This window comes from Miscanthus floridulus, chromosome 1, assembly GCF_019320115.1.
Source record: "Miscanthus floridulus cultivar M001 chromosome 1, ASM1932011v1, whole genome shotgun sequence".
Classification (NCBI taxonomy): domain Eukaryota; kingdom Viridiplantae; phylum Streptophyta; class Magnoliopsida; order Poales; family Poaceae; genus Miscanthus; species Miscanthus floridulus.
Window position 1 is genome coordinate 107,260,170 of NC_089580.1, and position 25,825 is coordinate 107,285,994.

At 45.4% G+C, this 25,825-nt stretch overlaps 1 protein-coding gene across 11 annotated transcripts; it reads left to right on the plus strand.

The window, feature by feature from the left end:
• The first annotated feature begins 1,386 nt into the window (after positions 1-1,386).
• Positions 1,387-23,177, plus strand: LOC136538611 (uncharacterized). Of its 11 annotated transcripts, none has more exons than XR_010779407.1 (6): positions 1,387-2,256; positions 2,350-2,449; positions 2,600-2,678; positions 2,833-19,681; positions 19,767-19,851; positions 22,272-23,177. XR_010779407.1 is itself a non-coding variant. In XM_066530585.1 (5 exons), the coding sequence occupies exon 5, from the start codon at positions 8,100-8,102 to the stop codon at positions 9,861-9,863; it is 1,764 nt and encodes a 587-aa protein (XP_066386682.1). In that variant the 5' UTR covers positions 1,387-1,872; positions 2,159-2,256; positions 2,350-2,449; positions 2,600-2,678; positions 2,833-8,099; the 3' UTR covers positions 9,864-22,241. The 11 variants fall into 11 exon arrangements, 6 of the variants coding, with proteins under 6 accessions (XP_066386682.1, XP_066386697.1, XP_066386704.1 ...); XR_010779406.1 differs by lacking the exon at positions 22,272-23,177 and having other exon boundaries at positions 2,833-19,489; positions 19,636-19,681; positions 19,767-22,241; XR_010779398.1 differs by having other exon boundaries at positions 2,833-19,851.
• Positions 23,178-25,825: the final 2,648 nt, after the last annotated feature.

Genomic DNA, 25,825 nt, shown 5'->3' on the forward strand with positions numbered 1-25,825 from the left:
GCCATCTCAACCTGAGTGCTCCTGCAAATCTTTCTAGGTCTAGGATTCCTAGTCCGCCTTTCTGTTTTGGGAGGCATGTTATTGGCCAATTAATTAGTGAATGGACGCCGTTAACATTATCTGGTGTTTCCCCAACACCATAAGAAGCTTCTTCTAATCTTATCAATTCTCTTAATCAACCATTTTTTAGCTGGGAAAGCTGTTAGGTGGTAAATAGGCACTACCGGAAGCAGTCAATTTGCTGCGTGCAAGGGGGTTTTCCGAGTGCAATCCTTCGAACACTCGGCAAACAAGCTATTTGCCGAGTGCTGTGTGAAAAACACTCGGCAAAATAATTACACTCGGCAAAAAAGCCGGTTTGCCGAGTGTCAAAAAAAACATTCGGCAAAGAAGGGGGTTTGCCGAGTGTCAAAAAAAACACTCGGCAAAGCCGGTTTGCCGAGTGTTTTTTTTGCCCTCGGCAAACCCCTTATTTGCTGAGTGTTTTTTTTGACACTCAGCAAATAAATAAGTTTTTTTTCTCTTCTGACCTTCAAACTTTTTCTACTCTACACATACAACATGTGGTACTCCATGTTAAAATTTGGTATATTTCTGGATCTGTTTGCTATATTTAATTAATTTATTGCATTTCAAGAAATTTTTTGGTTTAAATCAAATTTGAACTGCAAGTGATTCAAATAATAGAATAAAATGAGTAGAAAAATGATAGTCATGTTATTGAGTCCAGTGTGAGACCTTACCTTGGAAAGGAAAAGAAATTTTGAACATCTCGTTCAGGAAACACGATCACAAACATGTGGCCGAATAATTTTTAAATTCTAAAAAAAGCAAACGAAGTTTGCAAATCATGAGATTTGTTATGATGTGATGATATCCTACGTGGAGGTTGTGGTAAAAAAATAATAAGGTTTCGCATGTTTTGTCACGCACGATGTTTACAAACCGAAGCATCTTAGAAGAAGAATAGTAGCGATGAGAAAGATTCGGTAAGATTTGGAATCAAAGTGATGGACGAATTGGGGTTTGATTTCAAAATTTTTTATATAGACAATAGAGAACATAGATTGTTTGGTGTGAAATTTTGATAATTTTTTAGACCCGTTTCATAATTTTAATTTATTAAATATAATTATAGAATTTTAATTAATATAAATTAAATTTGAGCTATAACAACATAAAATAATAGAATAATATTTGTATAAAAACCAAATATATATTATTAAGTGAATTTAACAAGATATTTTTAAAATACATCAGAACAAATTTAGAAAAATACATTATAAAAAAAAGAAAATAAAAGAAAATAAAAAAAACTAGATTTGTCGAGTATACCTCTTCTGACACTCAGCAAAGATGAAATTTGCCGAGCGTCAGATCCTTGGACACTCGGAAAACTCCAACTCGTATACCCCGCATCCAGCCGCACACAGCCACACACGCACACAACCACCCGCGCCACACACGCACACAGGCACACCCGTCCCCTCGAAGGCGGTGACGGCCCCTCGTCGGCGTCGGAGATGCGTCCGCCCCCTCCTCTCCAGCGGCGTCGCAGCAAGCGGAGAAGGCCGATCCGTCCAATCTCAGCCGGCTCTTCGAGGTTAGGGCTCGTTTCCCTTCCACCGATCCGCCTCCCTCCTCCAGATCCTCACCCGTGGGTCGCGGCGGCCTCCTGCGCTCCCCCCTTCCCCCCCGGGTCCTCCATCTCCTCACATGTGAGGGGCGACCGGATCCGCGGCTGCCATGCCGCCCGCCGCGAAGGAGCCCACTGGGCTGACAGCTAGCCGACGCGAAGGACTCCACAGGCCGGATCTGGGTGCTTCCTCAGCAACCCGTGGTTCGAGTGCCTCTTCGATCCTCAAATCCGTGGTACTACGTACATATTCCACGTTTTCTGCTCATGTCCCCCTCTGCTGCTATAGTACAGGTTCATCTATATAAGTGAAAACCAATCTACGGTTCAGTGGTTTTTCGTCTACTTCATCATGTCTGTACTTGGTTACATTAGCCAGTACAAATTGATTCCATGTTTACCTTCAAATTTTGTTTATGCACTGCCACAATTTTACTTTGTCGTTGTTAGCCTGGTACTGGATTTAAAAAATAAAATTGCCTTTTCCTGTGAAATTTTACACCGTTTCGTTTGCCTTGCAAGTTCCTGTCCATGCCATATAATGCAGGTTCATGAATTTTATGCTACAGATGGTTGCCTTAGACTCTCTTATCCTGATGCTCCTACCGGTCTTTCCTCAGGTATGTGTAAAACCTTGGGGTATGTATGTGTATTTTTGGAGTGGACTACTAATAACAACATAATGCAAGCTATGTCTTCTTTCTTCTTTACAGGACGAACAACCATTACTGCAGTGCTGTTTGTGGCCACCTTCGCCGTCCACTACCGCGTTCTTGTCACCGTCATCGTGTCGCGGACCATGTGACGCACAAGGTTATTTTCCTGTGTTGCTTCTCTGTCCTTCCAGTGCATGAACTCTAGATGTTTGATGAAATGCCAGTTCAGGCCCATAAATTCATTGCACCTTCTTTAACTTTAAGTATATGTAGCTAGCAATTTAAGAGAGAATCTTTCATCCAACAGTTAGTGGAGGCCGATGCTAATGGTTTCTGACTTTTGCAAGCTTACAGACTAGCTCCAATTTTACACTTCTTTTTGCACGGTGAGGATACATGTTCCTATTCAAACATAAAGTTCAGATTTAGCATAAACAATAGTTTCATTTATTTATCCATATAAGCAAGTTTTCTTACGATTTTACACTTACTGCTGCCACCTTTCCCAGCAGTTCATAACCTCTTGGTTGATGTGTGCAGGGCTGCAGGTACCTGTGATGGCTGCTACCTGCTAGTGCTTGTGCTTTAGGTGTTTCACTTAACTGGTTTTGCCCAATGCACATATGTACTCAAGCATTACGTCAGTTTTTTTTACACAGCTCCCTGTATTATAAATATTATTATGACATATATTTGTTGGTGTCCTAATTAGTTTTCCAGGAACCTATAGTGGTTGCTTAACTGGTGACATATCCTATACATCTGGATCAATGTACTGAAGTTACTAGTGCTATATTCACCCTAATCAGGTTTATAATTCCTGGAAGCAATATAGAGATAGCACCTGCCTTGATGTTGGTCCTTATTTTTTTGTATGCCATTATTGATAAAAAATAGAGATACTGTTGATGCGGGATCCACGGGATACACCGCAAGGAAGAGAGGAAATCTAGTTTGATTAGGATTCCTCCCATATAATCCTAGTAGTAATACTACTCTGTAATCCTACTAGGACTTTATATTGTAAACCGACTATGACTCTGGCCGTCTGACTATATAAAGGAGGGCAGGGCTCCTTAGATGGGGGTTCTTGGAGAAGAGAGTTAGAGACAACACTTTACAATCAATCCAACGCAAAGGCTAACGCCGACTGGACGTAGGGCTATTACTCGATCACGGTCGAGGGCCCGAATTAGGATAAATCGACTGTCTCTTGCGTTTACCATCGAGTTCTGCATACGCTGAAGTCCAAACAAACTGCCCCGGGTACCCCCGTGGCAGGCTATCGGTGGTGAAACATCGATAGCTGGCGCGCCAGGTAGGGGTTTTCGGCGAATTTGCATCCGAGAGCTCGACGGACCTCGACAACATGATCTTCTCGACGGGATCAACCTTCATCTTCGGTTCATGGATCTGCGAGGCAGGCGACGATGGCAAGCTCCAAAGCCGTCTCCTCGAAGATTCGGACTACCATGAAGACCTTTCTATTTCGGCGACTACGACAGATCAACTCGCCGGAAGATTCGCACAGCTCGTGATGTCCGATCCAACTCAGATTACGCGGCTTTACGCATCCGACTCAAACTCAGGCTCCGCATCCGAGATGGAGTCTTACCCGAGTTCTTTCGAGAGACCAAGTTCTTTTCCGGCAGGGTTCCAGAACGTGGCCTCGGTCTATCAAGAATTCAACCCGGAATACACTCATAGTCCTTTCAAGAAGTTGGGCCCTTTTCCGTTCGGACTCCACAACATGGCGAGATCTTATCAGGCACGGCCCGAAGGATCCCTCGATCCGGTGCTTAGAATGCCACTGAAAGGAGCTCAGGAAGGTCTCGTACTAACTATAACATCTCAAGACTGCATCGTCCACTGGCCAGGTTCTGTTCCTGAGGATAGCGGTACCTGACTAGTCGGCACGACGACAACAACAATTCTACCCTACCAAGAAGGAGATTCGATCTGCGACCTTGAAGCATCTACAAAAGTTATCAACGACTCCGACAGTATGGAAACCAACGCCGATAACATAACAATTCACGCACGAGAAGTATTCATGATTCGCCGTCCTCGATCACCATTGGTCCCCCCAGAAGCACCCGACATCAAGTCATCGGATGAATCAGAGTCCAACATTTCACCCTTTATCCAGGGGCACGATGGTGAGACCGAACATCAGAAGCAAGCAAGAGAAAGAAGAAACAAATTGAAACAAGGACGCCAACGCCATGCTAGGCAGCGCAAGGAAGCTTGGGTTAAATATGAGTCAGATCTGACCGAGTACAATAGAAGAAAATCAGAACAAGAAGTCGAAGAAAGACGCGCGGCGAATACATCCTACAATAGGATCCGAGAAGCACTAGAAGAACTCGGAGCGACATCTCTTCCCAGTGAAAAACAGGAACAGCTCCGAGACCTTCTTCGGTCAATAGCCCTAAGGGTACACGACGGAGAGACCCGCTCAAGACTACCTGCCAGGTCAACATCTCATAGACAAGAAGATCAAAATCAAAAGAAGTCTGCTTTCGAGAGACTCGGACCAAGTGGAACTCACAACAGAGAAAGTAGAAGGGACCATAGTCAAAACTACCGAGTCGAACAACCAAGAAAGACTACAAGCAAAGTACCTATTCAGACAGCCCCGCAGAACTACTCTCATCAAGACAACAGTTGGCTAGAAGGAGATGCCAAATCAGAATACACAGAAGCCGGAACGCACGATAGATTCCCCTGTTTTGCAAACAGACTTGCTTCAAAACGACTACCTCACAAGTTCAAGCCATCCAACCACTCTAAATATGATGGTAAGACCGAACCAAGGCAGTGGCTCAGGATTTACTAGCAGTCGATTGAACTAGCCGGAGGAGACGACGATATCAAGGCCTTATTTTTTCCCATGGCCCTAGAAACCATGCCTCTCCAATGGTTCGACAAATTAAATCCAGGGTCAATCAGAAATTGGGAGGACTTACAAAGAGTTTTCTGTGAAAATTTCGTGGGTATCAATACGCACCCCATCACCCATGTAGAATTAAAAGGACTCAAGCAGAAAGGAGACAAAAGTCTCAGAAATTACTATCGACGATTTGGTGAACTACGTGCTCAAGTACATGACATCACCGAACGAGAAGTAATCGAAGCGCTCTCACGGAATTATGGCTAGGTGGCAATTTCAAGACTTCTGCAAAGAAAACCCGAGAAACAATGAAGAATTCAGACATACAGTAGAAAAGATGATTACTGCAGAGGAGAAGACACGAGAAAGGTTCCCGTACAGAAACAACCAAGACAACCCGGACAAGCTAAATCATCGAAACATCAGACATCAGGAAAGAAAACATGGGCCAGACAACACCGTAGCGGTGGATGACAAATCAAGGAAGTTTTCCAAACCTAGAAGGTATGACGAAATTGAAAACATGCATTGCATCTGGCACCCTAAAGGAAATCACACCATCGGAAATTGCTACACCTTCAACAATCGATACACAAGAAAAGATAATAAGGTAAACACTAAAGAAGACAATCAGAAAAAAGATGAAGACAACCACGAAGACAAGGGATTCCAAAAATCTAGGGGGACAGTAGCAGTGATCTTCGCTGGGGTCCCAGATTCCAGAAGCAAACATCAAGAAAAGCTAGCTCTACGAACCATCATGGCAGCAGAACCGGCTACTCCAAGATATCTCAATTAGTCACAGTATCCAATCCAGTTTTCAAGAGAAGACCAATGGACTAGCGCAGGAAATGCAGGCCATTACCCACTGGTTCTAGATCCAACTATCGCCTGTATGACTGTCACAAAAGTACTAATCGATGGGGGAGCTGGACTCAACATCATTTTTTCAGAAACGCTAAGGAAGATGGGACTACAACTTGTCGGGATGATTACATCAACGAGCACCCCTTTTTATGGGATAATACCCGGCAAGGCAGCCATGCCACTTGGACAAATCACTCTACCGGTTACTTTTGGAACTCCCTCAAACTACCGAACAGAGTTCATCGAGTTTGAAGTTGCAGACTTCGATTCATCATATCATGCAATCCTCGGGCGCCCAGCACTAGCAAAATTCATGGCGATACCGCATTACCCGTACCTATTGCTTAAGATGCCAGGGCCTAACGGTGTCCTTTCCCTTCGAAGTGATTTGAAGCGCGCTTTTGACTGCGACGTTCAGGCAATTCAAATTGCAGCCAAAGCACAAACCGCCAATGGTAGAAAAGAAATAGCCACTATTGCTGCATAAATGAGCCCATAAGAACTAGAGATATCGGCTAAAAAGCCCAGCATCCTCGCACCACCAAAAAAAGTCGACGTCAAGCAAATCGACCTGGGCACCGGTGATCCCTCCAAGACGGCAACCATTAGCGCCCACCTCTCGGCAAAATAGGAACTCGCGCTCACTAACTTTCTTCGGGATAACAAAGATATCTTCGCTTGGAAGCCTGCCGACATGCCAGGTGTCCCAAGAGAGTTGGCTGAGCACAGAATCGATATCAATGAAGGCTCCAAGCCTGTGAAGCAACGGCTATGACGATTCTCACCCGACAAGAAGGCAGAAATTAAAAAAAGAAATCACAAAGCTAATGGCAGCCGGATTCATCAGAGAAATCCTTCATCCAGATTGGCTAGCAAACCCAGTTCTAGTACAAAAAAAGAATACGGACGAGTGACGTATGTGCGTCGACTACACAGATCTCAACAAACACTGTCCGAAAGATCCATTCGGGCTACCACACATTGATCAGATAGTTGATTCAACAGCAGGATCTGCCCTATTATCCTTTCTTGATTGTTATTCAGGATATCACCAAATCGCATTATAGGAACAAGACCAGAGCAAGACATCTTTCATCACTCCGTTCTGTGCCTATTGCTACAAGACCATGTCGTTTGGACTCAAGAATGCTGGTGGCACATACCAAACAGCTATCCAAACGTGCCTTGGTGATCAGATCAGCGAAAACGTAGAGGCATACGTGGATGACGTAGTAGTAAAAACAAAGAACCCAGACACACTATTTGAAGACTTAAAGCAAACCTTTGAAAACCTGAAAAGGTGGAGGTGGAAATTGAACCCAAACAAGTGTGTATTCGGAGTTCCTTCAGGACAACTACTTGGATTCTTGGTCAGTCATCGTGGAATCGAAGCCAGCGCCAAGTAAATTCGAGCCATAACAGAAATGGGTCCTCCTCAAAGTGTCAAAGATGTGCAGAAACTAATAGGCTGCATGGTGGTCCTCAATCGTTTTATATTAAGACTTGGCGAAAAAGGGTTATCTTTCTTTAAACTATTAAAGAAGACAGACAAGTTCGAGTGGACCGAAGAAGCCAACGAAGCTTTCAAAAGACTTAAGGCATACCTCACCTCCTCGCCCGTTCTCACACCTCCAAAGAAAAATGAAGACATGATGCTGTACATTGCGGCAACTTCTACTGTGATCAGCATAGCAATAGTCGTAGAAAGAGAAGAAGAAGGGCGCGTATATAAAGTACAACGCCCCGTATACTACATCAGCGAAGTACTGTCAGAATCAAAAATCCGGTACCCGCATGTGCAAAAACTACTCTACGCCATCTTGATCACTTCACGCAAGCTTCGCCACTATTTTGAAAAAGCCACAAGATTATCGTGGTGACAGATTTCCCACTCGGAGACATCCTACACAATAGAGACGTAATAGGGCGCATATCTAAGTGGGCAGTTAAACTTGGTGCTCTCAATATCGATTTCACCCCACAGAAGACAATTAAATCTCAAGCCCTTGCCGATTTTGTTGCCGAGTGGACAGAAATTCAACAACCTATGTCAAATATCATCCTTGACCATTGGAAGATGTACTTTGATGGATCACTCAAGCTAGGCGGAGCCGGTGCAGACGTTCTCTTCATCTCTCCAGACGGAAAGCAACTCAACTATGTCCTTCAGATATTATGGCAAGCAACAAACAATGAAGCAGAATACGAAGCCCTCATCCACAGGCTCCGAGTGGCAATTACCCTTGGAATCAAGCGATTACTCGTATATGGCGATTCAGCGGTAGTCGTCAACCAAGTCAACAAAGATTGGGACTGCACCAAAGAAAACATGGACGCTTACTGTGCTAAAATACGAAAACTCGAAAAACATTTTCAAGGATTGGAAATTCTACATGTCCTGCGCGATTCTAATATTGCGGCAGACGTCCTCGCCAAGCTCATATTGGACAGGGTGAAGGTACCACCTGGCGTATTTATAGAGGAGTTATCAGCTCCCTCTATCAAACAACCCGGTGAGATAACCCCTGAACTCCCAGCTAAAGGCACCCAGATTTTGGTAATCGCCACCTCATGGACCCAGGTTTTTATCGATTACATCAAAGAGAATAAGTTGTCAGCAGATAAAGCGGAGGCTACCCGAGTTGTTCGCAGAAGCAAGAACTACGTCCTAGTAGCGGACAAGCTATACAGAAGAGCCGCATCATCAGGAGTACTCCTAAATTATGTCTCGTTTGAAAAAGGCAAAAAGATCTTAGACGAAATACACTTAGGTTGCTGTGAAAATCATGCCGCTTCAAGAACACTAGTCGGCAAAGCATTCCGCACCGGATTCTACTGGCGAACCGCTTTGAAAGACGCAGAAGAACTTGTCAGAAAATGTAAAGGTTGTCAAATGTTCGCAAGACAAGCTCATGTACCAGCTCACAATCTCATCTGCATCCCACACGCTTGGCCTTTCTTCTGCTGGGGGCTGGATCAAGTAGGACCTCTTAAGAAAGCAAAGGGCGGTTTTGAGTACATCTTTGTAGCAATTGACAAGTTCACCAAGTGGATTGAATACAAACCACTCGCAAAATACAGCGCAGCCAAAGCAGTCGAGTTCATCCAAGACATTATGCACCGTTTCGGCATGCCTAATCGAATCTTCACGGATTTGGGTTCTCCCTTTACAGCTACAGAATTCCAAAGTTGGGCACAGGATTGCGGCTTCGACATAGATTATGCATCAGTCGCACATGCAGAAGCCAACGGACAGGTAGAAAGGGCTAATGGACTCATACTAGCCGGATTAAAACCAAGATTGTATGAAGAACTAGTGGACTATGGATCCAAATGGATTGAAGAATTACCCAAAGTAGTATGGGGGCTACGAACTCAAATAAGCAGAGCCACCAGATATTCACCTTTCTTCCTAGTTTATGGATCAGAAGCCATACTACCTGCCGACTTGATCTGGACATCACCAAGGATAGAACAATATGACGAAGGAGAAGCAGAACACACCCAAAGATTAGAACTCGACAGTATAGAAGAAGTCAGAGTAAACGCTACCCTTCAATCAGCCAGATACCTCCAAGGTTTAAGACGCCACTACAACAAGAATACCCAGCCTCAATCACTCCAAATCGAAGACCTAGTATTAAGAAGGATACAAAAAACTGATGGACGCCATAAACTACTCAGTCCATGGGAAGGTCCTTTTATTATCACAAAAGTCACCGGACTAGGCACGTACAAGTTGATAACTGAAGATGAAAAAGAAGTCAACAATACATGGCACATCAGCCAACTAAGAAGATTCTACGCATGAAAACAACACAAGGAAGAACATATATATAAGCCACAAGAGATCAACGTTTATGATCAATAAAGATGGTGTTCCTCAACAACATATGTCTTATTATGGCTTTCCCCTATTTGTTTTCACTAAGCATGTAAACGTTCATGATCAATAAAGATAGTGTTCTTCGACAACATATGTCTTATTATGACTTTTTCCGAGTTTTCACTAAACACACCGGCCGAGAGCAAAAAAGCTGAAAAGATGCTTGAGCCAGCCGATGAGGGTAGCTAATAAGCTAACACCCGATCCAAAAAGCAAAATGACTGAAATTATGCCTGAGCATATCGGCTGATAGTAAAAGAGCTAAAAAGATGCTTGAGCCCACCGATGAGGGTAGCTAATAAGCTAACACCCGACCCAAAAAGCAAAATGGCTGAAATTACGCCTGAGCATACCGGCTGAGAGCAAAAGAGCTGAAAAGATGCTTGAGCCCGCCGATGAGGATAGCTAATAAGCTAACACCCGATCCAAAAAAGCAAAATGGCTAAAATTATGCCTGAGCATACCGGTTGAGAGCAAAAGAGCTAAAAAGATGCTTGAGCCAGCCGATGAGGGTAGCTAATAAGCTAACACCCGATCCAAAAAGCAAAATGGTTGAAATTATGCCTGAGCATACCGGCTGAGAGCAAAAGAGCTAAAAAGATGCTTGAGCCCGCTGATGAGGGTAGCTAATAAGCTAACACCCGAACCAAAAAGCAAAATGGCTGAAACTATGCCTGAGCATACCGGCTGAGAGCAAAAAAGCTAAAAAGATGCTTGAGCCCGCCGATGAGGGTAGCTAATAAGCTAACACCTGAACCGATCCTAAGATGTTTTTACAACCAGGGAAAGAGCCAGATGCTGGCCACATCTTGAGTTAAGTAAAAAGCTAAAAAGAAGAAGCTGAAGATGCTTGAGATCGCTGGTCCTAAGTCTTTTTAGTACTAACAAGAACAAAAAGGTTGTAAAGACAAAGATCTACTTACCCCGAGTTGTATACACGACAGCCAGACAAGCACTCGATAAATCAAGAAAGTTTGTCAAGACAACGATTTACAAATACCAAGTTGTTTACACGGCGCAGACGAAAGCCAGACAAGCACTCGACAAATCAAGAAAGTTTGTCAAGACAACAATCTAGAAATACCGAGTTGTTTACACGGCGTAGACGAAAGCATGACAAGCACTTGTCAAAATCAAAGACATCCAGGCAAAGAAGACAAAAAAAATAAAAGATCTTCATTCAAAAACAAGTATAATATCCTATTACAGAGTCTGGAATACAAAGGTCAATTACATCAAGCATCGTCATCAGGAGAAAAAATATCAATATTAAGATTATCTACGATCCTCCTAGCTAAATCTTTGACCTTAGGCTCCACCTTTTCAACGGCATCCAAATATTCTTGACTCTCGGCTTTCTCTACAATCTTGGACAAAGGCATCTCCAGAGCAAGAACCCGGACCTGGGCAAGAATATTTCTGGTACATAGTTGGGCGCACCTCTTCACGAACTCCTGGAAACGGGCCAGAACTTGGGGAATAAACTGAGCCCAAGATTGACCATCATCCGATGGAGTCCGGAGAAGATCGGCTACTAACCGAAATGATTTCCACAAAGCATTCCAGTTCTCAGTAGCCGTCGCCAACTTACCAGTCAAGACTTCAACCGTTTTTTGGACCTGCACAAGATCCCTGTCAACTCCACGCCTAATCAACTTGGCAAGCCCGAGTTCTTTAGCACGAGTAATTACCTCTCCAGCCCTGTTGTGACTATTGCGAGCAAGTGTCTTCATTTCCTCAATACCCTCCGAGAGCTTCAGCTTTTCAACTCGAAGAGCTAGACCAGGCACCAAAAAACAAGTCAGCAGAAAGGGAAATTTAAATACAAAAGGAAACAAAAAGAACCCACAATACCAATGCACTCATTCTTCATGGCCTCCACATTCTTTAAGGCCTCCTGGACAGCAGCATCCCTCCGCTTTTCTGCCTCAACCACCTGGGCACGGAGAGCTTTTTCCTCCATTTGGTGCGTTTGACGCTCGATCTCCATCTTAGCCCGACAGAGGTCAAGCTCTGTTTTAGGACACTAACCTTAGAAGATAACTTTTTCTCGGTTTCAGATGAGAAAAAGAAGCCGGTATGATCCCGAGAAAAAGACTGAACAAAGGAGAGAGAGAAAAACAAGACATAAGAACAGAAGAAAGACAAACATCCAAAGAAAGAACTTCAGAAAAAAAACTTATCTGGAGTTTTTCCCCAAAAGAAGTCGCAAAGGTTCCTCAGGTAGCGGTCATCTCTGACAATCGATGAGTTGCATCAAATTGTTGCACCACATCATCATCCAAACGCTGAACGCCACTAGCAAGAGGAGCAGAGGGAGAAGCCGGCCGAGGCAAAGAAGACAAGAGCAGGGCCGTACCCTGGGAAGCCCTTGCTACCTCCTTAGATGGCTCCACCACCACGACCACGGTCACCTCTAGAGCTAGCAAATCAGCAGCAATGTGATCACCAGAGAACCCTGTCTCCCTCACAGCCACCTCGCCGACTGTACATTCAGGATCCTGAGACAAAGTACATCGGGGCAAACCAGAAGACTGACAAGAGGTCGACTGAGGGTTAAGGGAAGGTGAGGGTCTGCAAGATGATAAGGAAACTCGACGATAAGAATATGAATCAGAAAAAAGGAAAACAAAAGCAAAGAAACAGAACGAGGATGCAATCACTCAACTATCTTCTTCTTCATAAAATCAACAGAAGGCCTTAGAGGGGGAACTATAGCAGCAAAAATAACACCACCACCCTGCGACAGGAGTGGCGTGGTCGGTACCGGAGCCCCAGAAGAACTCGAGGTCGACGACCGCTTACTACAAGAGAACAAGGTCAAAGTCAGAACAAAAAGAGGTGTTCAACAGCAGAAAAACAAGAAAACAACTCACCAACGCATAACAAGGGCCGCATCATCATCCTCATCTTCCTCACTCTCAAACATGGCAACCACAACACCATCTGAAAAAGAAGAAAAGTACTCGGTTAAAGGCAAAAACAAACAACAAAAAGACAAAACATATTAATATGCTCACCTAGGAGCAAGCTACCTATAACTTGAGTACCTAGACAAGTACTCGATTTGCGAGACTTCTTGGTAGCAAACAAACCAGAAGAAGAACAATCCGCTTGCCCCCTTTTTTCGACATTGTGAGGAGCTCGAGGAACTGGACGAGGAACATACCCTACATATGTGTCAAGAACTGCGGAAGAAACACCAGGAAACATCATGGTGGTTTGAAACTTACTGGTTAAAGATGCCCCAGCAAGATTCTCCCCAGTCTCCACAATGGCAGGGCAGTCATCAAGGGGGATCGGATCAATGAAGTTGCACCCCAATTCCTATAAAAGAGTAAAACAACCAGACGAGAAAGATTAAGCGAAAAGTGGAGACAGCAAAGGAAATACGAAAAATACCCGCATAAGAAAAAACAACTCACAGCAGGAGGCGGGTTGTTAGCACAATACTCAGGGATAGTATGTTGGACGACGCTTACTCATTTCAACATCTTGTGAAGGCGCTCGAGCACCTCCTCACCAGTCAACTCAAGGGCAGGGACCATACATAGGGTCCTCCGCCCCAGAGTATTCAAACTGTAATTCTCTCGCTCCTTCAGAGGTTGAACACGGCGGCGAAGAAAACTGGAAACGATCCTGAAGCCGGTCAAGCCTTGCTGTTTTAGAGCACATATCCTCTTAAGAAACGGCTTGATCGCCTGGAGCTCATCCACCGTAAGGGAATTCTTTTTCCATCGGTCATTAACCACGGGACCAAAACCAGAATGAACAGCAAGAGGAGGAATCATATTGGTGGCATAAAACTAGTCGGCACGCTAATCCCTCACAGAATCAACCAAGTCATAATCAAAGAATTTACTCTTACGACCCTGATGAAACTGAATCCCATAGCCACCAAGAACATGGGTGTCATCGCTGTGGGGTTGGAGATTCAGACGGAAGAAGTAACAAAAGAGAGAAAGAGAAGGAGGAATTCCAAGAAAAGTTTCACAAAGATGAACAAAAACAGAAAGATGCAGGACAACATTGGGAGTAAGATGGTTCAAGCTAATCCCAAAATAACTGAGAAATCGATGAAGAAAAGCTGAGGCAGGAAGGCAGAGTCCAACACGGATAAATGATACAAAAAGAGCAATCTCACCAGGGCCTAGAGTTGGGACCCGATGCTGGCCTGGAGCTCTCCATTCAGCAATCTCCTTGTCCTGGATCAGGCAATCACTGACAAGCTCGCGCAACTGATCCTCAGTCGTAGTCAGAGCTGGCTAGACCTTCTGAGCAGCCCTCATGGCCATGAATTCTTGATTTTCAATCATAGAAAGTGATGTCTCCTCATCTACAAAGGTTGCCTAGGACTTGCTTGCTGATTTCTTCCTACCCATATACCAGCGAAAGCAATAAGGCACTAAGAAATGATGATGCTCAGGCGGCGGCGCTCAGATGACGACGACAATGGCGACGGCGGAGTGAGGACTAGGGTTTCAAGGCAAAAGCAGGGCAACAAAGAAAAAGAAGAAAGAAGGCCTTTAAATAGATTTTTACAGCAATAAAAATGCGGCCCACTAGGTCCGTTTAAACATGGCATGAGAATGCAACGGTCCATTTCTGAAACACAACTGGCACAACTGAAATGACGGATGATACACTTCTACACAAGGGTACAGTTTAATGGGCAGATTTCAGACTTATCCATCCAGCACCACGGCAGAGTTATCATATTGCTACAAAAAGAACTCATCAACCAAGAAAAAACGAAGGGTTACCTCATAAGGAACACAAGAACTCGGTTCTTATAGAAAGAACTCTGGAATCTCATAAACAACCAGGACATCAGTAGAAAAAAGAATGACAACTCAGAAGACAAGATTCTTTCCATTATAAATGGCTTCAAAAAATACAAGATTACACATCTTACAAGACCCAACGAACTCGGTACTATGACGAGCAAGGTAGCAAAAAGGAACCCGGACACAACTAGGCTCTGGAACGACTACGTGTTCCAAATTGCTACTCGGTAGAACAAACCGCACTCAGCTACACTGTTTTCTTCAAAGGACGAACGCAGTACATCCGAGGCGGAAGTCAGCAGCACGGCGGGACAACATGGACCAGGGAAGGCCAGCAGGCATCTGTCTACCCAAGTCCGATGTGACACCGGATCAGGCGTAGATATGCACTGGACAGTCGTAGGGCAGGCAAGGGGGATCTACCCAGAACTGCTGGATGAAGGAACGTATCTCACATCACAAGACTTTCTCCAACTACCGCCACGTACCTCCTAGTACAATGCCGCTGCGAGATTAGTCTACCTCTAATCTCTGTCATAAGACTCCCTCCAACTACGACAAGATATACAAGAACTACAAAATACGCTCGGGGGCTGCTCTACTTCAGAAACTATCATATTCATGACTACGGAGATTTCAGACCACGTAACAAAATGCTCGATGAATCAAAACAACACACCAGGAGAGTATTTATAGACCAAAGAAGCGGTGCACATGGACCAGGAGCACCAACGGAACAAATCTAACAAAGGACACAGTGAAATGATAGAATTCAATTAAAGAGGACTCATGCGTGAAGGAACAGTACTCAAGAATAAGCATATTCAGAAGAATATACCAACATTGTACAACTCGTGAACAAACAACGTTTACACTCAACCACCACCATACAACTACATCTGACAACAGCAGACTACCAGAGAATATGCCAAGATCCAGTTCTTTTTGAATAAAAGAACCTAGATATATGCTCGGGGGCTGCAACAGGAGAGGTTTTCAGTTCTTTGAACAACTCAGATTTAAGACCCTCCAACTTTTTGTTCCAAATAGCAAGAGGCTCAGGGGCTACACTCAGTGAGTGCACTTTTTTCTTTGAAAAAGCGCATGTCACCAAAAAGACTTCTTCAAGACAGACTATTTCAAGGCCTCACGACAAAAAGAACCCGGACCGAGCTATATCCGAGATCTTTTTGATATAGAACTCGGGTATATGCTCGGGAACCCTTTGACGAAGAATCAGAGCAATTTCAAGACAAGACTCTCTAGCTCCTTGTTTCAAATAGCAAGAGGCTCGGGGGCTACACCAAAATAGGAGTACTTTTTCTTCAAAAAAACACACACCACTCGAAGATCCCAAGAAGCGCTACATGGTTTCACTCAAGAAAGCACTCGGGCGACGCTTGTTCCTGCTCGGCAAGATCTAGAGGAACAAAACAAGGCATCCGGAGTTCAACCATGAAGTGCTCGAGGGCTTGTCGATGCGGGACCCATGGGATACACCGCAAGGAAGAGAGGAGATCTAGTTTGATTAGGATTCCTCCCATGTAATCCTAGTAGTAATACTACCCTGTAATCCTACTAGGACTTTACATTATAAACCGACTAGGACTCTGGCCTCCTGACTATATAAAGGAGGGCAGGGCTCCTTAGATGGGGGTTCCTGGAGAAGAGAGTTAGAGACAACACTTTACAATCAATTCAACTCAAAGGCTAACGCCGACTGGACGTAGGGCTATTACTCGATCACGGTTGAGGGCCCGAACCAGGATAAATCGACTGTCTCTTACATTTACCGTCGAATTCTGCATACGCTGAAGTCCGAACAAACTGCACCGGGTACCCCCGTGGCAGGCTATCGGTGGTGAAACATCGACAGATACTCTGTTATGCTTAAGTAAGATGAAAGTGACATGTAAGATAACTCTGTGCACTTTATTTTTGCTCTTAGTTGACCTGTACATGTATGATGTTCATGCTGTTTTGTCTTCTCTATTTTAAGTGCCTACTAGGTGTAATAATATTAAATTATTTTTGTAGTCAACAATCTATAGGCAACAGATAGAGCACACTAGTGTTTCTAATCTTTACTTGGTTTAGTCATTGTCATTAATCATTACTTGGTTTCTAATCTTGTTTGGACATTTAGCTATATTCTCTTGCTAGTGTTTCTGTCAACCTGCTAGTAGCATCAATATTTACTTGGTTCAGCTACAGGTTTGCATTATCATTTAGAGCAAGTCAATGTGTGTATTCAATTTATGAGCCATGCCATTTTCATACCACAGTAAAAAGATCAATGCTTGCCTTTCAAAATTTATGAGCAAGTCTGTAGCTTTGGTTAATTTCTTTGAAACTCATGGAGAATATACAGCAACGTTTACATATCTGATTTTCGTACTAAAAAATTGTAATGTGTTCAAGTAAGGTGACTGCCATGCCTACTCTCATTTATTTGGAATAAGTGGATCCTTCCTATTCTAGTTATTTTGCTTAGCTGCTTGCACATCAGTTTTTTTGTTCAATGCACATCAGTTGGCTGCTAGAGTAAGGAATTATAGTACCCTGAATTATATTTGTTTTCTGCCATTGCTTTCTGAGTACTTTTAGTTTCTGGTCTGTTATAGTTGTGATGTGTATAGAGCTTACATGTACCTGGGTTTCTAATTATATACCATGGACATGCTGTAGTTTGTGTGTCAGAACAACTGTTTTGATGGTTTAGCTTGATGCACATGACCATATCACGATGGTTAAGACTATAGCTATTCCAGTGTGTTATATTCATGATAAGACATTTAACTGCACTTTGTGGCCTCTCTGTTGACTGAAATGACAAAAAACAACTGATGGTATACGCTAGCTAGCTAGCTGCTTCATGGGAAAGGATTAAAACTAGCAAACAGATCCAAAAATTATTATTTTTTCTTTGGAAAATATGTTTGCCAAGTGTAATTCCCCAAAACACTCCGCAAACAATAATGGTATGATGAGAAAAAAATTATTTTTTTTTCTTTGAAAAGTAGGTTTGCCGAGTGTAATTCCCAAAAACACTCGGCAAACAATAATCCTTTGCCGAGTGTATTTTAGAAAAACACTCGGCAAACCACTTTTTTGCCGAGTGTCAAATTTGACACTCGACAAACCATTTGCCGAGTGCCTGTGGCATACGGCAAAATTACTGTTTCTGACAGTGAGGTTGAGAGGAAAGTACTGTTTTCACCAGGGTCTCTTTTCTAGCTGACGATCCTTTGCCATCCTGGTAGCCGAGAGCCTATCTTGTCTATGAAAGGTTGCAGTTCGAGCCTTCTTAATTTCTTTGTGTGCAGCGGTAGTCCAAGATATTTCCCTGGGAATTAGCTGATCTTCGGTGGGAAGTTCTGTAGGAGTGGTGGTACCATAGTAGGGTCTAGTCGAATTGGGAAAATCTCTGTTTTGGCCATGTTGACCGATAGCTCCGAGCATTAAACAAAGATTTGGAGAATTCTATGCAAGTTCATTAAATCAGTAGCTGTAGGTGCCAAAAAAATTTGCTGCGTCATCTGCATACAGCGAACATCTTAGATTTGCCGATTGCGGCAGAACTGGCTGAAGGAATCCCTTTTGAGCTGCTAGATCAATAATGCGCTGTAGGGGATCAATTGCAAGAATAAACAACATTGGTGACAGCGGGTCGCCTTGTCGTAGTCCACATCATGCTTAATTCTCTCTCCTGGTTTGCCATTTAAAAGAATTTTGGAAGATGATGTTAGGAGAAGAGAGGAGATCCAGTCTCTCCATTTTTGACTGAACCCCAGCGCTTCGAGTACTTCAAGTAGGTATGGCCAGCTGATGGAGCTAAAAGCTTTTGAGATATCAAGCTTAACAAATAATCCTTGGCTGTTTTTCTTATGTAATGCCTGGATCACCCGCTGCGCACAGATATTTTTTTTTTTGAAGTAAGGGTAGGAGCTCTGCCATTCATTAAGGGGAGAAAGAAGAGTTATATGCACAGAGTGGTACTAGGGCCAAAAGGGGCAAGTAAACACACAACCAAATTGTGGAGGCAAACTGTACACAGGGGGGCTTTAGCCTAGCAGTAGAGCCTATTGACTAGGTGTTGTGAAAGCCCTTCTATATTGCACTAGATCATCTTTGGCTCGCCCGGCCACCTTGAGTGCTATGGAGTAATTATTGTTAAAATTTTGGCGATTACGTTCCTTCCACCAATTCCACATGATATGAATTGCCATTCCATTGAACTCCTGTCTCCTCTCTTTCTGGACTGAGGGCAATGTTGATTCCCACCATTCAATTAAGGTGTCTGCCTGAGTTTAAAGGGCTTAGTGGAGGTTGCTGAAGTTTTCCCAGGCTGCAACTGTAGACCATACCACCTGTGCAAAGGGGCAGTCCAGGCAAAGGTGAAGAGAGAATGCAGTTATCTTGGTGAGGCCATCCCCTGAGAGCGAGATTGTCTGCCGTTAGCAGCTTGTTTTGGACAAGAATCCAAACGAACACATTGCACTTGTTCTCCGCTCATGCACGACAGATGATTTTGGCCTTGTACCTCCTGTAGGAACCAAAGAATTGAGCGCGCGGTAGGCCGACTTCGTGGTGTATTGCTCGTTGTTGGTCCATTTTCAAGTGATTTGATCTTCTATATCCAGCTACAGCTAAACATCGTGGATGCGTATCCAGAGCGACACAAATTCTTGCAATTGAGACGACGTAGTGATTTTCCTCCCCACAGTTGGTATCCAAGCATCTTGGCATAGATAAAATTATCATGTATGCACCTTCCCTGATGAATGCATTCTGGGCATTTGACATTAAATTATTCAAGTGTGGCGCCAACCGAGTTGCCAGTATCTTTGTTATTATCTTGACGACACTGTTTATTAAACTAATTGGTCTATAATCCGTCATGGTTGCAGCTTCCGTTTTCTTGCGCAGGAGAATGATGTTCGCCTCATTTATCAGGTGCAACTTGGCTGTTCTGTGATTATAAAAACCTTGTACTGCTTCTACTAGATCTCGTTTTATTATCTCCCAGCATTTTTTGTAGAATAAACCGATGAACCCATCCGGCCCAGGAGCTTTCATTGGTGGCATGTCTTTTATGATTTTTGCAATTTCCTGCTCTGAGAATGGTGAGTCCAAACTATCTAGCTCCAACTGCTTATAACCCAGGGCCTCCCAGTTTAGAGATAGATTCCCGTGCTTTGGATTACCTATGGACTCGCTGAGAAATTGATGGGCAACATTGCTTTTGTCTTGCTGAGACACCGCAATCCCGTTATTGCTGAGTATGGAACTTATAAAGTTTTGTTTCCTCCGGACATTTGCAAATATGTGGAATAGTCGGCTGTTGGTGTCACCATAGCGTATCCATTTTAGTCTGGAGTGTTGTTTGGCTTTACTTTTTTGTACTACTGGCCTACTGCCAACCACACTAATTTGGATTTTAGGAATTTCTTGAACTCCAATTCCTCAGGTGTTAACGTCCGTCTTTCCTGTGATCTTTCTAGTTCTTGGAGGATTAATTGCATTATTGCACTTCTCAGTTTCCAATTGTTGAAGCTTCAATGCCTCCAGGCTTTGAGGGCTTTGGCCGTACGCAGAAGGTTTACTTGTAATCTGAGCATAGCATCATCTTGGGTATTGACTCGCTTGTCCCATGCTTGTTGTACTGTTTCCATAAAACCCAGCATCCTTGTCCAAAAAGATTCGAACCTAAAGCCCTGTAGAAATCTGCGCTAGTCTCCCCTTTTAGTAGAAGTGAGCAGTGATCGGATCCCATTGAAGCCAGGAGGGCTTTGTAGGTCATTGCGTGGGAATAGGTCTAACCATTCCGTGGTGGCAAGCAAATGGTCAATTTTGCTCATCGTAGGGGACTGTGTTGACCGTTGCACCAGGTGAATCTACGCCCATGCATTTCTATTGGTAAGAGTTGTAGATCATCGATCATGTTTCTAAACCTGTTGATCATGCCCAGGTTTATACGGTTATTGCTATTGTCTTGGGCACGGTAGATGAGATTGAAGTCTCTTAGTATAATCCATTCCGGCTGCATGGTGGATTTCAGGGATGTTAATTCTTGGAGAAACAGTCTTTTGTCTGGGTCACTCTGCGGGCCATAAACCCAGGTCATGCTCCGGGTTACATTTTCAGCTAACATGGTAATTGTCACACTTAGGGCCTGTTTGGCACAGCTTCACCAAAAACTTCATGAGCTATTGTGAGGTGTGTTTTTTTTTTTTGCCAAACACCCCTTTTTCAAAACAGCTTCATGGTTGAAGTTGTTTTTTCTCTAGTCACAAAGGGATAGGATGGGAGAGAGCTGAAAAAAATAGCTTATCATATCTTAGCTTCATCTGGCACAAGTGGGCCTCAGCCTACCCAAAAGACTCGGTTTGCCCTGCAGATAGAGCGCGCGTGCCCACCGGGACACAGCAGCCAGTGGCGTGGTCTGCCGAGGGCGCGGCCGCTAGGGAGCAGCTCGCCGAGGGCGCGGCCACCAGGACGCAGCCCACCGGGGGCGCGACTGCCCAGTACACGGCTCACCGGGGCCAGAAGCCGTGGATGAGCAGCAACGGAGGGGAGAGAGATGGTGTGGGGTTGGAGGCCGGCCCCGAGCGAGATGAAGTCCATCAGTCGGAGTGCAAGGTGCCGCCAATGACCAAGGCGCGCGTGCCGCTGGTGGGCCGAGGCGCGGGCGCCGCTGCCACTGGGCTAGGCGTGGACACTGGCGCCGTGGCTAAGCCAGCACGAGCGGGCTGCTAGGGCGTGGGCGAGCTAGGCCGCCGGGGTGCGGTCAGGCACGAGCCGCTAGGGCGAGCGTGGCCGCCGGGGCGTGGGCGAGTGTGGACTCCAAGGCGTGTGCTATGGTCACGTGGGGAGAACGCATGGAAAAGGAAAGGAGAAAGAGAAAATAAAAAGGGCATTCTAGTCATTGATTTTTTTTTGTTCCATCATGTGAAGCTATTTTGCCGACACAGGATAACAAAAACAGCTCAACTTCACCCAAAAAACTGCTTGTGATGCTGTCTCTCCCCCCCCCCTTTACTGGTGAAGCTGAGCTGTGCCAAATTAGGCCTAATTATGTGTTGTGTGGAGGAAAGCGGCTGCAGTTTAAAGTACCTTTCAGATGCGGCGATGAGGATGCCCCCTGCCGACCCACAGGTTGGGAGTGAGAAACAATTATTCAACATGTCCATTCCGAGCGTTTCAATGAAATTTGAAATCCCCAAATAACTAGGGGAATTTAAGCAGTGATGGTAGTAAGCAATTTAAAATTTACCACGTTAAAACACTCGCTAAATTATGAGCTCTTTACCATAGTAGGAAAAGTACATTGGTACCTCTAGGTATTTTCATCTTTTTCTATTTTCTAATTAATTAATTAAGAAAATAACTTTAAGTACTTTCAGTTGAGTACCTCCTATTTTTTCATTGTCCGATCTTGCCCAATGGATATCCCATGTTTTTTCCAACCATTGTAAAATTTCTCCTAAATTATATATGCAAGTAAATAACTTGGTTTATGCAATCATCAATATCTCTTTGGCAGGGCTTTTCAAAAAATGGAGAAGCTAGAAAAAGGCACTTTTTGGTGGCTTCGGCTTCTCGCCTCAAAGTGACTTCAGCTCCACTGTTTTTTTTTTTATATTAGACTTCAGAAAGCCGTTCTCTTGTGTACTCGTTAGACAACTGAAGCACCCGCCTGCCACGTATAAAATCCAGAAGATGTGCATGAGTACATGTGAATTGTGATCACACATGTTCATTTCTGTTGTTACTGATCACTGGACTTCAGTAATATGCAGGTTGTGTTTGGTTCGCCCTGCTCCGGAATCCTGCTGTGTTTATGCGGCCGTGGCAACGAAGCCGTGTTATCCCTGATTCTGCGACCGCCGTGTAAATAATGGTTTTTATTTGCCTGCCCGCACGGTGAAGAGAATCTAAAAACAATAGTGAGCCTTTAGGTGGGATTCTTGGTTATTTTCATAAAATTTCGATTTTAAGCTGAAGGAAACACGTCCATACACTGCATGATATATAGGTTTTTAAAACAAACTGTGCCTTCAGTGTGCCCGATCCACGGGTTGTTTATTTGAGATCTGCAGCAAATATATCGCGCTTGAGATATGATTCAGTGGCAACCGCATATTCCCTTGCAGTCACTGGGGCAGCTATAAGCATAGCAGAAAGCGCAGGGACTGATCAGCTTGGGGTCAGTCGGAAGTCCCGCCGGCGACGATGGTGTAGGCGCCGCCGCCAGCAGCTTCTGGTGATGGTGAGCATTCTCCTTTGCGGCAGCCATCGCAAGCAGCTGTCCGGCAACCAAGCATGCCAGCAGCAAGCAGCAAGTTGTAGCTGCCATCGTGCTCCTCTTCAGCACCACGCTGCATTGGGAAGGCATAGTAGTATAGCACGTTTGATTTTTTCAAGTGAAACCTGTATATGGATGCCAAGGAAGAACATAAAGAGATAACAGTCAGCGCAAAAGAAACTTATGTGTACATTTAAGTAAGAGGGAAAAAAAACTGAGGGCGCAGGCGCACCCTGTGCTGCAGCTAGTAGCAGTAGCAGCGAGGGTGAAGGGTGTCCAATGCACTTGGTAGAAATCACGTGCAGTTCACACTTCACAGCTTCTAATTACAGCTAGTGCCTATGTTGGGATGCTAGCTTCTGGTTTGCATGTGGACTGCAGCAGGGGGGGCTATTTATAATGGGAGATCAAGGAAAGGAGTGGCCCCAATGGCCGCCGGAGACGATAGCAGCCAAGACAGTGAGGTGCTATCTAAGGGCTTGTCTGCGACAGCTCCAAATGCTCCAGATCTATTAAAATCAGCTCTAGATTCTTTTTTTTTACCCAAACACCTCTCCCCCATGGGGTCTGAAGTAACAAAAATCTGGATTTTGAGGTTAGATCCATGGATTCCATGCAACATATAAGGGGTGCTCTGAAAATGCAGGTTCCGTACATCATCATGAAGGGGGTAAGTACCCACCGCTGCCATCCATTACACAACTCAAGCACGTACCAATTCGTTGTTTTTTTTCACTTTCGTTTCTTGTCTCCCTCCTCTTGACGCTCGTTCTCCCTCCCTAGCAACAGAGCACGTGTGGCTAGGGAGCCACGCCGCCCGCAACCTCTCCGTCGACGACCATCCTACACCGCCAATGATGGCTAGAGGAGGTAGATTGGGCCCTCCTCAACCCCACACCTTTTTTGCTCCATTCCCATGGGGAAAATAGTTCTTAGGGTTGGGCTCTCGAAGTCTTTGTCAGCTCAGTTCGCCGGCGGTGGACCTCCTCCGGTGCTTTTCCCTTCTCTGGGGAGTGGTGGCATGGCCTCCCAGCCTGGCGCGGGTGGCGGCTCGGCCTCCTTGCCAGGTGCGGGTGGGCGCGACCACCGTACCCTTCAGGCCAGCGTTGCTGCTTGGGATGCAATGACCAAGATTATCGGTGTTGCGGCTTGAATAGGGAGGCCTGAGCAAAGCCAAGTCTTTCCCCTACTACCTGTATCTCAAGGTTGAAGATGTGCTTTGGCTACAAAAGTGGAGGGCAAAGGAGGATGAGGTATGAACATCTCATGCATTTTGTTTGACAAATTATATTGTTGTGTGGAATTCAGGGTTTGGAACTTCAAAAAATGTTGCGCGAATCATGGTCAGGGTGATGCTATTGATTGGGCTGATGAGTACACCATATTAGTTTGTAAGTTTTTTTGCCAAACAAGTTAGAAAAGGGAACCGGCTAAATACACATTTGAATGTACTAGGATTCACTGAGGTATCGAATAGGTTTTTCCGGTCTACCGGGGTAATGTTGAGTAAAAGTGTCGGATACCGTAAGAAGGGGTACCCTAAGCAAGAACCAAAAACGACTGCTTAGACTTCGTAAAGATCGAAACCAGCTAAACACACCGCTGGCCTCGGCCGATTCTCCGACTCGCCCGAGGCCCCCTCACCGCTGACCTCGGACGATCCCCCACCGAAGGCCTCGGCCGACCCCCTCCCGTCGCAGGCCTCGGCCGGGCCGCCGACCCTCCGTCTCGCGCGAGGCGGGCTCGGCAGCACTCTGCTGCCTCTTCCTTCACCCATCCCTCTGACAAAACGTCGTGTCGCATTAACTCAGCCAACTGCTGCCCCTGACGTCGGCCGCATGCTCGACACAGTACAGCGGAATGGCCGACGGGACAGGAGGCAGGACTGGGTAGGGGTTACCCACCACTGTGCCAACCACTATGCACGTGGTTGATGCCCATGCCTCACTGTGCTGCCGACTCCTGCTCCGAGAACAACGCAGCATGGGGAGCCATGTCTGGGATACTGTGGCCTCGGAATCAGTACCCAGGACCAATAATTCCCTCCAAGGTCTCGGCAGTTTGCTTCAGGGGCTTGGCAGCCTGAGGATCCATGTCCGCCGAGCCCCCACGATGGCTCGTCCTCGGCGTCTGCAGAGCCACGGCTCCCTACGACGTCGTCGCACGATGACTAGCACGTCGGCGCCCTGCCATCCACGACGGGACTGTGCAGGGGTTACCAGCTACAGTGCTGCCTAAACTCCTGCACCAAGGACGAACACGACGTGGGGAGTCAGAACTGGGTTCCTGTGACCTCGGGACCAGCGAACTGACCGAGTTCCGCCTCGCCGAGACTCCCGGTAGGGCCTCGGGCGAGCTGGCCATGCTCCGCCTCGTTCGAGGCTGGGCTCGTCCCGCAACCTCGTCGCCTCCGCCTCAAAAGTCGCTCTAGCGGGCTGTCGCATCCAATCAATGCGCCCAGCTGCACCCACTACGTAAGCCACGATCGGCAGTGCGCGCGACAGGAGCGACGGGACAACGGTCAAATCGCCTTTTTACCATCCCTTACTGATACCATATCCTGTAGACACACGTTCCGCACTGTTCCGCCTAAATCAACTACGACGATGGCCGCCAAGACCCCGCATTGCCGCCTGCAAAGGCCTCAGCGCAGCAGGTCTCGGCACAACCGACCACAGCAGCCACCAGGTCTCCGCACTTCACCAAGTCAACAAAAGTACAGGAGCGCAGCATGTTGTCGGCCTGGAGACCATACCGACTAGACACCGACGGGAAACTCCCACGACGCCGCG

Bases quoted from the DNA above. Each gene is read 5' to 3' on its own strand.
- LOC136538611 (XM_066530592.1), top strand. From the start codon at position 8,100: ATGTCAAATATCATCCTTGACCATTGGAAGATGTACTTTGATGGATCA.